Source organism: Coturnix japonica, chromosome 12, assembly GCF_001577835.2.
Source record: "Coturnix japonica isolate 7356 chromosome 12, Coturnix japonica 2.1, whole genome shotgun sequence".
Lineage (NCBI taxonomy): Eukaryota > Metazoa > Chordata > Aves > Galliformes > Phasianidae > Coturnix > Coturnix japonica.
The window spans coordinates 16785511-16801255 of record NC_029527.1 but is presented as its reverse complement, the minus strand read 5'-3'; the positions used below and the strand labels follow the sequence as shown (position 1 = coordinate 16801255).

The following is a 15745-nucleotide window of genomic DNA, read 5'->3' as shown; positions in this document are numbered from 1 at the left end:
TTCTGGGGGCCTGGAGCCATCCCATATTTCTGAGCATGTTGCAGGGCAGGGAACTGACATGTTAGTGGAGGCTAAAGAAAGGTTGTGCAAGCAGGTTTTCCCTTGTCCTGTGGGCTCCTGGTAGTGTTAGCGATGTCATATTGCTGTGATAAGTGATGAATTCAAGAATAAACACAGCTCCGTAGGTACATTTTTTATTTTAAGTTACCACTCAAACAGGGTGGATATTCCTTAACACCGCACTATAAATATTATATCAACTGCTGTCAAAAACAAGAAATGAAATATTATTAGAACTGCATGTCTGGAAGAAGTGTTCTATGTATTCTCTAATTTGCTGTTACATTTTCTCTTAAGGCTTTTCTCCCCCTCTGCAAAGCAGTATCAGAACAAAACATCTGCTTTAGAGGTCTTCAAATGGCAGAAGGCACTGGGCTGTATATTTCAGCAGCTCTGGTTACTGAGACCCAGCTGTTATTCTGGTGCACTCAATATGAGCTTCCCTCCAAGTTTGTGCTGCTGTGTAATTGAATGACCACAATTTGGAGCAGATGGGTGCTGTGCTGTGGTCACTCAATACAAACACTGATCTGCCCCAAGGGGGAAAAAGAGGCCTCTGCTTAATGCAGAGAAAAGCTTAGTAAATTATTTGTATTGCACTACAGCCCCGCAGTGTCCTTTGGAAGGCAGCCTATGGAGGTACTCTGCATGAAAAAGTAGAAAAAAGGTATTGCTAAAACACTGTGGAAATACCCAACTACCACACTGTGTTAACGCAGCCCTGCGCAGATGGAAGAACAATCCAGCTGCAGTTCGTGCAGCTTTGCTCCTTCCTCTTCCTGACAAAGGTCCTATGCTTACAGTGTACATCAGTATTAAACACGCAGCTTTTAGCCATGTTATTTAGTGAAACTATGCAAATACATTCAGGCAATTTGGAGTAAAAAGTGCATGTGCAGTGGTTAAAAAATACCCAAACTTTTAAACTATTTGTACTTCAGTAGGGAAATAACTGCAGGAAGCGGTTTCCATTTACCATGGCATCATGCTAAATTGATTGACATACCCTGTAAAAGCTTGCTGAAACTTCACATACATATCTACTCTCCTCCCTGCACAGGAGCCATGCTTTCCTTGATCTCAATATCACATTAAAATGCAGCAAGATCCCCAGTGCCCACAGGTGCCCGCAGAAGCAGCTACTGCTGGCACCCACTGACTGCCAAGCAGCTGCTGCACCAGAGCAGCTCGCTGACGGCCTCACTCAGCCCCACCTGTGACATCCGTTGGTTCGTGCATGGTGAGGCAGGCGATGGAGCGCAGGGCAGAGCCTTAGCTCATGTCCATTGATTCTGAAGTGGGCAGAGAAGCAGCGTCTTTCTGGATGCTTTCAAAAAGCGATGCCATTTCAGGGCTGGATCTGATTTGAGAAGAGAATTCAGCCATGGCCGGACTCTTCTCCACTTCAGGGATGGTCAGGAGAGCAGCTACTGTTCTCATTGCTGATCGCTTCAATTCATCCTGCTTTTCAAACTCCTGTTTCACTGAACCAGCTTTTACCTAAAAATCCAAAGCAGAATCTTCAGTTGGGATTAAGAAAAGATGATGCTGGCCCAACAGCGACCACATCAGCAGACACAGGAGTGATCAGATCATTTCTAATCAGAGGAACTTGGGGAGCAGGTTGCTCAGAAGTAGTAACAGGGCTGAGGGCACAGGTGGCAGAACACACCCCCAGCACGTCCCACTCTGATCTCACCTTTGTGGAGCAGGTTGCCCGGAGCGGTTCAATTAGTCGCTCCAGCCTCTGCAGAACTGCATTAGGACAAAGTGTAGACAGCCGAGCCAGTATGATGAAAGTCAGCATCTACACAAAGGAGGAAAGAGAAAATGTGCTGCTTTGCTACACCCTTCAGATCCCTGGCTCCAGCATGGATCCTGTCTGCAGAAAGCTGTGTGCTCATCATAGTACCTGTACCACAGTGGTTTTCTTTGCACTTCTGTAAGGGGTTTTATTAAGAGTCTTAACTAGAAATGCACCTGCTAGCAGCCAACGTACAACAGGTGCCCAGCTGGACTCAGGTCCCAGGTGTCCTGCTCCCAGGTGTCTGTGGGTGCTCAGCTTTTGAGAGAAAGGTCACGTTCACCCCAACAATTGTGCCACTGCTGTACTCCTCTAAGTGGAGGTAGATTGAACAGAATGAAAAGGAACTAGTGCTCCTACTAAGCTATGAGATGTACCCTGGCTCCCTCAGAGCTGAATAACAACTGTTATTTCTCTTGTCCTACAGCAGTTTTGGCAAAGCACCCGCCCACCTGAATATCATAGTGATCCTTCAGTCCATCCTCCACGTGGTTTAGGTACTCATAGATATCCAGTCGGTCGAGACAGCTTTCCAGCAGTGTGTACATGCATTCAAAAGCAGCTTTCCTCACATCAAGGCCATCATCCACAGTGTGTTTGAATGGCCCCATTTCTACCTTAAACAAGAGGAAAAACAGCTGTAACCTCCCAGCAGACAGCGTGACAGCCTCACACACTCGGAGCTGCTGCCGTATCGCACACAGGACAAACTAATGACATACCTCTCGGATGAGTTCTCTTCTGACCTTTGTTTCATTATATAAGCTGGGGAGAACTGCATTTAGCAAGTCCCGGATTAAAGAAGGCTTGTTGTGAGCAGCAGAATTAAACATGGCTAAAGCCACACGTCGAACATTCAGGTCTGAATCCTGAAGGGTTTTTAAGAAGCTCCCTGTGGGTTGAAAACACACCAGGCAGTGTTTTACAAGTCCACCACAAAGCAATTGTAACTGACGTAAGAACACTACAGTGTATTTTTGATGTAACTTGGATATAGTTAATGGCAAAATAACTCCAGGGGCATGGTCTAACAAACATTAGAGATGCTAAATAGAAGAACTGTGACATTTTGCATTTGCAGGCATAAACAACAGGATTCTAGCTACCACAGACCCTCCCTTAAAGTCACATCAGCTGGTTCAGTATTCAAGGATGTTCTTTTTCCTTGTTCAGATCTACTTTGCTTCAGTAAGACTCCTCTGTAACAGAAGGCCTACTTCCATACAACAGATCCGAGATAGAGGCTCCCTAAAAGGTATAAGGCCATTTTAATTTAGCTTGTGTTTCACAAGATCCTGTCTGCATAGCACTTGAATCCTAAGTATGAAAGAGGGAGTTTATGCTTCCTACAAGTCTCTATCACCAATGGAATATGCCCAAGAGCAGAGTATCACATTTAGCAAGCACCCAGTGTGACAGTGCTCCTCCTGAGGAGTCAAAAGGAGAGAAACACAGCAGAAAAATAATTGGATTAGATGAGGTTCACACAGGTGTGAAAAACCCCTGAGCTGTTACTGAAAGCCAGCAGCTGTTCCTGGCTCACCCTGTGACTTTTACTAGCTTACCTATGCAGCCTTTCAGGAGAGCATCAATAGGTAGAGGATGGTCTGCAATTGTGAATTTGACTGCAGTCACCACTGTACTGCGGGCGTGTGGAGAGCCTATGACAAAGATGGGAAGAAGAAAACAGTGACAGATCAAGAGACAAAATCATCACTTTGACTTTGTAGCATCTATTCAGCTTTCAGTTCCGGCAGACATACACTGAAGAGCAGACTCAGGATTTGACTGAACAACCTCTCCCAGCACAATGTTTGTGTTCAGCCCACGCAATGCAGTACTCCTTTGAACCCCTCACAGAGATCCCTTGTCTCTCCTTCTCACCTCCCCAGACTGCCTTCCTCCCTGTGGTACCCACTAGTGGTTTACAAGTGGACCTTCCAGCAAAACAAAGCATGGCTCCATCTCAGCGCTGCGTTTCATATCGTTACCTGATGACAGCTGCTTTTTCAGCCGAGGCAGCAGCTCAGAGGGATTCACCAGAGTCAGCTTCCCCAAGCACTCAGCCACCACATTGCGCGTCCCTTCTTCTGAGCACTCACAGTGTTTAAAAAGCAGAGCCCAAATATCCTCCACGTAAGGCTTGAGGCTGTCAGCTGGGGAAGAGCTGATGACTTCTTTTAAGGAGTGCAGTAGGAGGTACTGTCTCTTGGGCTGGCTTTCAATCTCTTTCAGCATGAAGGGAAGGTACTCCTTAAGATTTCCAACGCTGATGTTCCCCAATGCATATGAAGCAGCTGATTTCACCTCTTCACTGGGGGAAGCGAATGCTTCCAGGATGACAGTTTTGAGTTCCTTCTGAGCACTCACAAGGTTTGTGGTGCGCCCCATCTCTGCCAGCGAAAGGAAGGCCAGAACCTTTACAGCAGAGCCGCATTTGGGGCTTTTTACATCCTGGATAAACTGGTTCACTGTCCCAGGGGCTTCTTTGGGGCAGGCTGAGGAAAGGGCAGCCACGCACTTTGCAGCAGAGTAATACGCCTGTTTGTGTAACACTGCTGATGCCCCAGATGCACCTGAGGAGTAAACAGGTGCGGTCAGCTGCTTCATCAGCTCTGAGTAGCCCACAGTGGCTGCCTTTATCAGAACCAGAGCCTGGAAGAAGTCAATGATAGCGTTCAGAGCCCCTCCTTGAAGCAAAGGTGAGTGGACAAGCTGAAAGATTTCAGCAAGAACTGAACCGGTGATCTTAGAGATGCAGGACGGATAAACCTTAGCTAAAGTGGTAAGGAAGGTGATGGCCACCTGGGAAACGTGCATGTCATTCTCACTGATTAAAGCAGGGAGCTCTGTAAGAACAGACTCTATCATGGCAGGCTTAAGGCTGTCACTGTAGTTCTTCACCAGAATATCTAGAGCAGCCAGAGTGCTCAGTTTCAAGGCACGTTGATTCTTTCTCAAGAAGGAAGCTAGAATGGGGAAACCTTCCCCTAGGATAGGTCGTAAGTCTATTTTAAGTGGAGAACTGGCAATGAATGTTAATGCTTTAACTGCTGTCAATCGGGTGATTTCATTTCTGAGCCTCTCCAGAAATATCTTCAATGTTAGCTGCAGATCAGTGCTTAAATGGTCTCCCAGACTGTAAATGATTTGTCCCATACATGAGATAGCACGCTCTTTTACCTCCTGGTCAATGTCAGCTGCCTTCAATCGTTTCAGAGTACTGGGAAAAAGGTCCTTCACGTACAGCTTGGCATCAAAAGTGCAAGGTTTGTCCAAAGGCCTCATAACCTTCACAAGCTGCTGTGCGACCAGCAGAGCTTCTGAAGTGATCTTATAGAAGGGGTCTCCTATACAGGCCACAACAGGAGGTAACAGGCTTTTGATATGAGGATGAAATGCCTCTGGCTGGTGGTTGCAAAGAAGGACATGAAGAAAGGACAGCGCATCAATTCTCATGTTGGAGGAGTTGGATTTATCAGCCAAGGAGAAAACAATACCTGTGCAGAAGAGACAAGAATGAGTGCTGTCTTATTTCAGCTGGTGATCTTTATTGGGGAAAAAAAGCCACCAAAGCCACCCTCAGAAAATGGGCACAATCTGAATCTGTTTCCTTTCCTCTCCCTACTCAATATATATTCACTATACTAAAGAACTATTATCTTGGCAGTCTTTCTGCTTTCAGGGAAGAAGCAATTCAGACACAGTCGTGGACAGCTGGCTACAAAAACTTCTTAAAATTTAATAAGAAAAATAACCTGGGCTGAGATAAGGAGGGACTGTTATCAAAATACAAATAAGACTGATAGTGTTAAGATTAGGCTCAGCAGGCACACCACGCAGCTGTAATGTCCCCTTCTGAGTTTTTCCTTTATTCTTTTGTGGGAAGTCTTATGGCTTCTGTGATTATTGCCAGCAACATAACTGTGAATCATTAATAGACTGACTTCCTGCCTAGATGTCACATGCTTCCAAACCCATTTTCTGACTTAAACAGAAACACAGCACTGTTTGCTATCTCTGAAGCTGTGCTTGGCTTTCTATTTACAAGCTTTTGCAACCCACTGATTCCTAAGAAAGACATACGTGGATTGGGCACAGGAACAAGCACAAGAGACATTTTATATATTTACTACATAGTCTCTCCAAAAGCCAAAGCAGACCCTCAGTACTACAAGACTTTCAGCAGTCTGGGATACTTCATGAACTTACAGGCAAGGAAAGCTCTGTGAAAAACATGAAGGAGCACATAAATTTATTGGTAAATGTGAATATATTCATTAATACCACTATGTTTTATAAAAGAAAAAGTCACTTGTTACTGATCTCAGCAGGCTTAGCTAATTCTAGCTACTTTTCAAAGGAAGCTAGAACATGTCCTCCTAAAGACAGCTCCTCCAGGGACTGTGGGAATGAAGCTGGTATTCTTATCCTGGCTGTCAGTGGGAGACAGAACCAATGACTAATCTGAGAACTGCTTAATGCATCAACGTGGAAAAGAACTTGACATTTATGCCTTGAAGCTGAAGAAAGACAATACACAGGAGTAAAACTTGAACACGTGTTGTTATATCAACTAACAGAGCCAACCCACAGACTGTGGACAAGCTTTACCAGGCACTAGTGCAGGGATGTGCTCTGCCAGGCAACCGGGAAGAACATTGGCCAGCTCTGTCAGGAGGCTGAAACAACCCTGTCTGGACTTGATGCTCTTGTCCTTGAGCTGCTTGTGCAAGGCCTTGACAATGTTGGGAACCTGCAATGTGAAAAAACAAACCAGAAAGAAACACATCAGTCACCCCAGCTTCCAGGGCACAGAGCTATGTTACCAAAGCAGCTTGTTCAGCTGAGCCAGAGCACTAACAAGCACTGCAAGAAAACTCAGGATTCAGCAATCAACAGTGGAATTGTTCATTAGAGAACAAGACTAGAAAAAGATTACAAGACAGTACACATGAAGAAAAGAATACACTAACTGATGAGCTGGAGGGAACTTTATTCTTCCATATTCTAAAAACAGAATCCCTAGCGAACTTTTCTGATGTTGGTGTTACCTCCTAACACAGAAGCTTTAAGAAATGCAACAGAATCATTTTAGCCAAAGGCCAGTGTGTCTTGTACAGCCTAAAAACAAGTCAGAGGCTGACCAAGGGGGACAACTGCATACAACTGAGTGCTCTTGCTCTGCCTCAGCTCTCGCTCCTAGGAACAGTAAAAAGGATGAACTGAAAAGAAAGGGTGACCTGTTAATCCTTGGGATCTGATATCCTCTGGTGTCTGCCCAAGGGCTCCTTCAGCTAGCTCTGTTCTCAAGCTTGACTATTAGGCACATTCATCACTGGCACACTATCTACTTCTCTTTATTGCTTTCTGCCATCATCCAGCGCACCATCTCCTCACACACCTGGTTCTGAAGCATTGTCAGGGAAACATCATCTTTGCTGGAGTCATCTGAAGTGTGCAGCCAGCTCTGGATGGGCAGTGTTTGCTTCAGCAAGGAGATATATGCACTAAAGATGTCAGCTTTAACATTCTCCTCTCTCTCCTTAAATCTGCTTATCAAAACTGGAGAAAGGGTTTTGTAGAAGTCGTGAAGGAGATCATGTCTGCTGCTGACAATGGCCTCCAGGCACTTTGCTGCAGCCCTGCGGACTTTCCAACTGATATCATCATCATCACTGTATTCATCATCACTTTCTGGAAGGAAGACAAGGGAAAACAAGGTGCACTGTCAGGTACAAATCAGAAGTAGACGATCAACTGATGCCTCAGAGTTTCCCTCTCTGGCTGACTAAACAAACAGGTGCCAGTAACTCACACATATGTGGGAACACGAAATTATCCAGAATAGCCTGTCCCTACAGATGTCACCAGAGACAACAGTGTGACTCAGGGCTGCTCTGTGCTGATGTGAGTTCAGATTCTTCTGTTTCAAATCAGAGCTGACAGAACAAACCTTAATATTACTCCACTTACCGGGGAAGCCACGTCAGCTTATGCAGCAAGGTTTTTGTTTTGAAGAAAGAATGAGGCTCTCTGATTTTAAAGGCAGAAATATGTAAATATTTGACTTAGCAATCCCTGAATAGCACAAAATAGCAAACAATTTACAATGCTACTGGCAGAACAACTAACATACTCTCCAGGAAGCCTGCTGAGATCTCATTCTGATTAGCATGAAAGTAAACAAACATGCCCTCCTTTCAGGGAACCTGTTCTAGCTTTGCTCTTTGCTGCCACACTTCATGCAGCTATAAATAGAGACATTACAAAATGCTTTCTATAGCTAAAAGGCTTTAAACATACACCTGCTATCTGACCAAGGCTCAATATGCACCTCAAGCTAAACAGATTCAAAAAGCAAACAGAAGATGCCTCTTAAGACAGTATCAGATTGCTTTCATTGGTGACTGAGATGTTTCTAACGGTGGCACTTTCAAGGCTTCAGGACTGTAGCATTGCTTCTTCCTGCTACAAAGCAGTAAAAAATAGCTACCTTATAACAATGGTGTGGCTACAACATCTGTGGGCTGAGTTAGGTTGAACTGAAACCCTGATACTGAAATGGCAGCTTTTCATTCGGAGCAGCAGTTCATAGAATCACAGAATTATAGGGGCTGGAAGAAACCTCCAGAGATCATTTAGTCCAAAAATAATTCTGTGCAGCACCCCAGCAGATGCAGTACGGTAAGTAAGGTAACTGCAGTTTTTAGAACTCCTCATAACATCTTTCTTTTCAACAAACATCATTTTGTTAGGATCCCAGTAAGGAGATGTCTAACTTACATATGTTTGAATCTACTAGAGCTAAATTATCAGGAGAAACAGGAATCTGGGTTACAGCTGATTTAAATGCTTAGTATCACCGGTGGAAGCTCAGACTTCAGAAAGCTCAAAAATGACACCTCCCCTCAACTAACAACCCACACACATCAGATGAGCTGCTGGGAGCCAGAGTCTGAGGTCTGCCTGGCAGGCTGCAAGTAGCACTGGCACTTCTGAGAGCTCAAGGAAGTGCTTCCAACAGTCAAGATGTCAGAGCTATTGCTCCTCAGGATTTCCAAGCGTCATGCTTGGCTGCTCGCTATACATACTCTAAGACATTACTACTAAGTCAGCAGGGACATGAAAGGCAATGCTTCCTCCACCTAGCTCTCTGATAGCTCAGAGTACTAGATTCAGTGTTCTCTCTGTTGCCTAAAGCAGGCAGAGATCTCAGGTACTTGTTATTACCATTGCTAAATTAAAATAACTAATTCAAGAGCACTGACTGTCTTGAGACAGATCTGAAAAGTAACAACCCAGAGGGTGAGAGAGCAGGGAGGGGAGAAACATAAACCAGTGTTCTGCTGAGCACAGTCATCCTCACAAGCACGCACCTTGCTCTTCATCCTCCCCATTTTCAGTTTCCATCCTTTCTTCCTCTTCTTCCTCCTCATTGTCATAGTTGTAGTTGGGGTCAAAGGTGATGTACTTCAAACATAGACTCATCACATTTGGGATGTGAGGGTCAATTTCTTTTTGGCACCTATCATGACAAACAAAAATTCTAAGAGTTAAAAGTTAATAAAATGAATAATAATTTTAAATATTCAACTAACACAATCCATCCAAAAAGGATCCCAAAATGCTTCCCAGACCATTTAAGCATTTTGCTAATACAATAATCCTTCTCCTACTGTGCACTAAGCAATGCCATATCCTCCTGGGGAAGATGCACTGGTTTCTATAAGGGAGAAAATAAAACAAAACCCAAAAATCCTAGCTGTGAGCACCTGTTTCGGTCTGCTCTCCATGGGAGAAAAACTCAGCAGCTTTGCAGGGCTGCTTCCCCAAGGCAAGCCCTGAACTTCTGACCAAACATCAGGAAAGCTGCACCACAGCAGCTCCTCCCCATAGATATGCCCTACATCTGCCCCACAGCAGCTCCTGCCCCATAGACCCTACCAACATCTGCAGCACAGCAGCTCCTCTATATGACCCCACTTTCTTGCCTCCCACTCCCTCCAAGCACCAGGAACCCTCTTCTTGAGGTATCCTCCAAAGACAAGAAAAACTCCTAGTTCTGCAAAACCAATGCAGAAAATAAACTCTTATATGTTAAAATAAAACATCTCATAAATCATGCCCAAATCTGCATCTGAAGAAGAAATGTTATTTGTGAGTTATCTTTCCCAGCAGGAATGCGTGTAGGAAGATACTCAACCCAGGACACCGTAAATATTTACACCAGAAGGACATCAATGCAAAGGATAGCAGTTGTTCACGGGCACACACCTTCTCACAAAAGACTCGAATGCCTGAAAGCAGTACTCTCTCAACTCATCATCATCCACATTACAGTACCGAACAATCAGAGGAATTATCTTCTCCAGATGTTCTCCTGGAAAAGACAAAGTAAGCAGTGGTAAACAATCTCAGCTGCCTGCTACTTCCTTCATGTGCCTGGCACAGCATTACGCACTGAGATCCCTTAGGCAAGGACCCAGCTGCCCACCAACAAGCAGCACTGTGGGATTTTCACTAGATGACTCTGGCACTTTGGTCATAGAAAGAGCTATGCGTACAAGTCTTACAGGACTGAACGTCAGTTCTGGCAGATCTTTCAAACATGCTCTCCTACATTTCTCCTCTTATTTAAAATGAGGTGAATCTGTTGCCATCGTTCACAGAGGCACAGGGGACTAGGGTAGTGATGAACATCTGAAGATGAAATGCGCTACAGAACAGCAGCCAGAGAGTTCATTTGGTGTCTCCTCCCAAGTGTAGATCAATGCCAAATCAGGACCACAGAGAGAATCCCAAAGCACAACCCACTAACACATCAAGAACAGACCAAATGAACTTATTTTACCACTGAGAGCTGTTTTAAAATGCATGCCTGTTTCCAGCATCATTTCAAACCACTTGTCCTACCTATGCGGTGCCCAGCCTGCCTACTGATGCCAGCAATACACTGAATGTATGTCCTGGTAGTTGAGGTAGACTCATTCTTCTTCAGCTCAGCAATAAGATGCTCTGTGAGCTCTGAGAAGATGTTCCCACTGCAAGTCAGGACGAGATGACCCAAAGCAATGATGGCTCTTTTACGTACTGCCAACCTGGGGCTTGTTAGCTGAGGAAGGAGACAGTTCAGGATGGAAGAATGGAAAGAGTAGAGTGTTCCCCCCAGCCTGCAACCAACAGAATAAACAGAATTTGAAAGTCAGCATTGCTGTCAGAGGAAAAGCTCCTGTGCCAGCAAAAAAATGTACAAACTCTTCAGCCATGAAGGGGAAGGGAGAGCAAATGGGTGGTTTTGGAATCCTGGGTTTGAACGCTGGCTTGCACTACACAACATAAGGAGAGGTTTTTTGTCTTCATTATGCAGTAATTTGATTTGATTGTGTCCTTCTAGATGACCTGGGGTTTCGTCAATAATTTCCTGCATGCAGCTGACATATGACACTGTCACTCTGACTTATGTAACAAGAGAAAGAGGCAGCCAGGAAAAAAAATGCATGTGCAATCAGATCAGAGGGCTAAAATAAACTTCCCTGCTTTGCTCTCCCTTGCCTTTATTTATTTATTTTAAACAGAGCCTCTGTGGGATCCATCACTACTGTTACCGCTATTACCCAGCACAGAAGGGCTCAGCGTGCAGCCCGTCACCCCTGCTGGGCAATCTGCTCTGCTGAGATATCCCCCAATGGCAGCCAACCCAAATCCTTCAGTTTTAAGCCCACATAGTAAGATTAGGGAAATGCAGAAATCAAAAGCAAACACACACAGCGCAGCCCCTTGCTGTACCCAGATGCCAAAGGAAATCCTTTGTTACCTGCTCAACATATCTGACAGGATGTCAAGAGCCTCCAGCTGCACAGATACATCCTCCTGCTTGCCAATAGCTCCTGTCAGCTGGGCTGTGATCTTTTTGCATACATTTGCTGTCATTGTGGAACCTGCAAGACAGAGATCTTCCCTATCACTTAAAAGGAGGTCTCAATCCTACATTAAAAATAAGAATTCACCACAGGAAGAGATGAGAAGAGCGACAGTCAGTCAGCTTTTGTTTGAGATGAAGGACAGACATCACCAGCAGCAAGGTGCATCCAGCTGCAGGAGCGGATTTCCCTAAGAACTCAGATACAGTTTCAGGTATAAGTATCCTCCCATTAACCAGCTCAAGAGATTTCATGTAATCTCATCTCCACCCATAGCAGTATTTCAGCTTGAACCATCTTTCCTCCTCCCTTCATTTCTTGTCCCCCAGCTGGTGAATATTTATACTGTTCAGACTCTAACCAACCCATTTTCTTGCTTCCCAAAGGCTATGATTCCCTTCTGCCTCAATCTATCAGACAGGGACAAACATTTTACCTGTAGAAGCTGGCGGCAACTCAGAGATAACTGTTTTCAGTCCAATGCTGGAGATGTCCCGCAGCTGTTCCTTGTCTGACAACATGTTTGTGCATAGTGTATCTACAATGGTCTCCACTTGATACTCCTTCACTTTGCTCACCAATGGGCCGAGGCTGCAGAAGGAGAACCAAATAAGAATGAACACAAAGAGGACTGCTTTCCCAAGTCATGTTTTGAAACAAAATCATCCGTAAGAAACTGACTTCCTAGAACAAATGCCAAATGATTTTTATACGCTATTAACTATCTATTGTCCTCTGCCACGTGTGTGAGAGCCTCCTCTTGAGCCAAGTCTCAGAACTGCTATGAGAAGTCTGCTCTCTTCACTCCGCACTTTTTATTGTTATTACTAATATTATTATTACCATTATCAAAACTTTTTAAAACCTACGTTTACTGCTTGTGTGTTTGTATTTAAAATTGTGCAAGATGTGTTTGACAGCATTTGTTTGCAATTATTTATTTTAATTCGCACCCATTACAAGCTAAATAGTTTAAAAACATAAAGCAGTAATTGTATATCAGCAATATACATGTCATCAGCTTAATACCATATGTAACAGTGACAAGGCCACTGGGAAATTCTGCACCAGATTTCAAGCCTTTCTAAAGGAGAAGAGCTTGATGTCCCAGAACTTTAAACTGAGCTTCTCTCTAAAGAACTGAAATCTCAGGCATTCTGCCTCACAGCTTGGTAAGAACTCAGTTACTTCTGAAATCACCTACTGCTTGAACAAAGGCATCTGCATGCTCACCCTGCCTGGATGAGGGTGAGGGTTCCCAACAGGAAAAGAAACTCGTGTGCAGCAGGTGAGGGAAAGCTCCCAGGAGGGGAGGCTGGAGCAGGGTGCCAATGCAGCAGAAGCAGCCTCCATTGCAACACCCAGTGGAGTCTGTGACCACTTTGTTATTGCCAACAAACACGGTAATTTCTGACACGGCTCTTACCATTTGACAGCGAGGTTCTGTACCTCCCCATTTTTGTCTTCCAGCAATTTCAAAAGCATCTTCACGACTTTCTTCTCACTGTCTTCATCCAGTTTTATAGAATCTTTTTGTAGTTCCATCATCAGGTCATTGGTGGCCATAAATCTGAAAGAAATGTAGCAGTGGTGGACTGGCTGATACACAGACACAAATGCATCTCCTTCTCTTGACAATCACTCTTTGTACAAAAACAGATTTTCAAAGTAACGTACAATACTTTACACTCTAATGAAAAAGACGGTACATAGAACTGATACTTTTTGGCAAGAAGAAAACTTAGAGCAAGGCAGCTGGTGAAAAGGCTTTGGCTAAAAAGTCTACGAAAACAAGAAATAGAGATTCTCTTCTAAACATACTTGACAGGGATGGGTTATGCTACAACTGAAACAGGCACTGTGGGACCTGTTGTGCATTTTCTCTCAGTGCCCAAATGAGCACGGCTGAGTACGGTAGAAAAAACAGGAGTGGTTTTTCACCAACTGTCAGACTTAGGAAACCAAGCATGGGGTGTGAGAATGCAGCTGGCTGTGTTCCTTCTGACATCGCTGGCAATGACAGCACAGTCCCACACACTGAGAAAGTCTATCAAGCTCAAAAATGGAAAATCAAGTCATGGCTCCATACCAGACCTTTAAACTTCTTCTGTACCTTAAAAAAGTTCCTTTATACCTTATAAAAAGATCTCTACCATAAAAATTCCCCACTTATATTTAGAGCTGCACTGCTCAGCTCAACCTCCCTCCTTCTCACACCCTCCTGCTCCCTGGGGCTGGTACAGGTCCTGGCAGCTGTGTTGGCTGTAACCTGCCCTGTTTCCTCGCTCACACCTCTCGCAGAGCTTTTTTTTCTGTTCTAAAGAAAAGTACAGACATCTACTGCTGCTCTCACACTGCCAGCCCTGAGTGTTCCACATCCTCTTTCTGATGCTACAGTATCCCTTTATTAAGGAACACTCCTCTGCTCTTTATTCCATATCCACCACCAATCAAATTCATTCGCATTTTATTTACAACCTAAGACAGTATATGGCACAACATTTCTCTCCCATGAGCAAAACCAAGCAAGTACTTCTCATCCCAGCTTAGGAGAAAAACAACACCTCTGACTTTTAGCCAGTGTAATTTCCTACAGGCACAACGTCAAAACGCACAATGAGAAATTCTGTAACCCTGTTCTCCTAAGGGCAGAAAATGTACAGGAGCCCGAGGCTCTCAGCAATGCACGTACAGATACCACATCTTAACTGCTGTAATGTGCTCCTCGGACAGGGACGGGTGTCCGAAAGGAGCCGAGGAGGAGCTCCCCCCTCATCGGACGACACCTCCATGTTAAATCCGGCTCTGCTGTAAGTCATTCAGCATTAAGGAAGAAATGCCCCTCCGGGGTTCGGGGCTGTCTCCCACACGCGAACCTTCCCCAGGGCGGCACGAGGGCAGCGGCGGCATCAGGCTGACCAGAAACACACGCAAAACCCAAAACTCAGAACCGCGGCACTTCTGATCCGGAGGGGCCCCGAGCTGCACCAGCGCTGCCTGCACAGCACGAGCATGACCAAGTATGGCCACCGGCCGGCGGGATGAGCGGAGCACGGGGCTGGGGCTGGGGCTGGGGCTGGGGCTGCTGCTGCTGCTGCTGCTGCGGGCTGCATGAGGCGGGTAACGGGCAGGGCGGCACCTCTGGGCTGCCGGTAACAGCTGTCACAGGTGTCGGCCGTAACGGACCGAACGCACCCGCCGCACAGCCGGGGCGCCGAGCCGCCCGTCCCGCACCTACGGAGTTCTTTCTTTCTCTACTGACATCCAGAATGAGACAAAGCGGCCCCTCTCGCCCTACCCCCCCAGTCCCGCGGTCCCGCAGCACGTCTGACAGCTCCCCGCGTGCGGCCATAGCCCGGCGTCGGGCCACGGCTACCGGGCGGCGGGGACGGCCCGCCCAGGGGAAACCAGGAGCTCCGTCCCGCACCTGAAGTCCTTGTCGGTGGAGGTCATCTTCTCCAGCAGGCTGGAGATGTGGTACGACACGCTGGCCATAGCGGCGGGGCGGCACGGCGCCGGGCGCCCGCAGGAAGATGGCGGAGGGCGGCGGGGCCGCGCAGTCCCCGCGGGGCCGCCCCCACGGCGGCGGGACGGGCTGCGGGGCAGCCGCCTGGACGGGACGCAGCCGGAGCCGGGCGGCGGCGTCGGGCCTCGGGCGGCCCCTGCCGGCGGAGCGAGGCGGCGGCGGACAGAGCGAAGGCAGCTACCGGAGAATCGCACCGAGCGGCGGCTGACAGCGACCGCCGGACACGAGAACTGCCGCACCGCGAGGAACGGAGCGGAACGGAGAGAGAGCATCAGCACGGGACAACGGAGAGAGCATCAGCACGGGACAACGGAGAGCATCAGCACGGGACAGAGGAGAACATCAGCACGGGACAACGGAGAGCATCAGCACGGGACAACGGAGAGAGCATCAGCACGGGACAACGGAGAGAGCATCAGCACGGGACAACGG

At 46.4% G+C, this 15745-nt stretch overlaps 1 protein-coding gene across 1 annotated transcript; it reads right to left on the bottom strand.

The window, feature by feature from the left end:
- Positions 1-178: 178 nt before the first annotated feature.
- On the bottom strand, positions 179-15374 carry LOC107319865 (cullin-associated NEDD8-dissociated protein 1-like). Its single transcript, XM_015875136.2, has 15 exons — positions 15215-15374; positions 13214-13357; positions 12224-12378; positions 11682-11805; positions 10781-11037; positions 10142-10247; positions 9244-9392; positions 7269-7561; positions 6479-6620; positions 3856-5364; positions 3430-3525; positions 2587-2756; positions 2317-2481; positions 1760-1867; positions 179-1560 (listed from the first exon to the last, which is right to left on the bottom strand). Exons 1-15 carry the CDS (start codon positions 15280-15282, stop codon positions 1333-1335), a joined length of 3714 nt encoding a protein of 1237 aa, XP_015730622.1. The 5' UTR covers positions 15283-15374; the 3' UTR covers positions 179-1332.
- Positions 15375-15745: the final 371 nt, after the last annotated feature.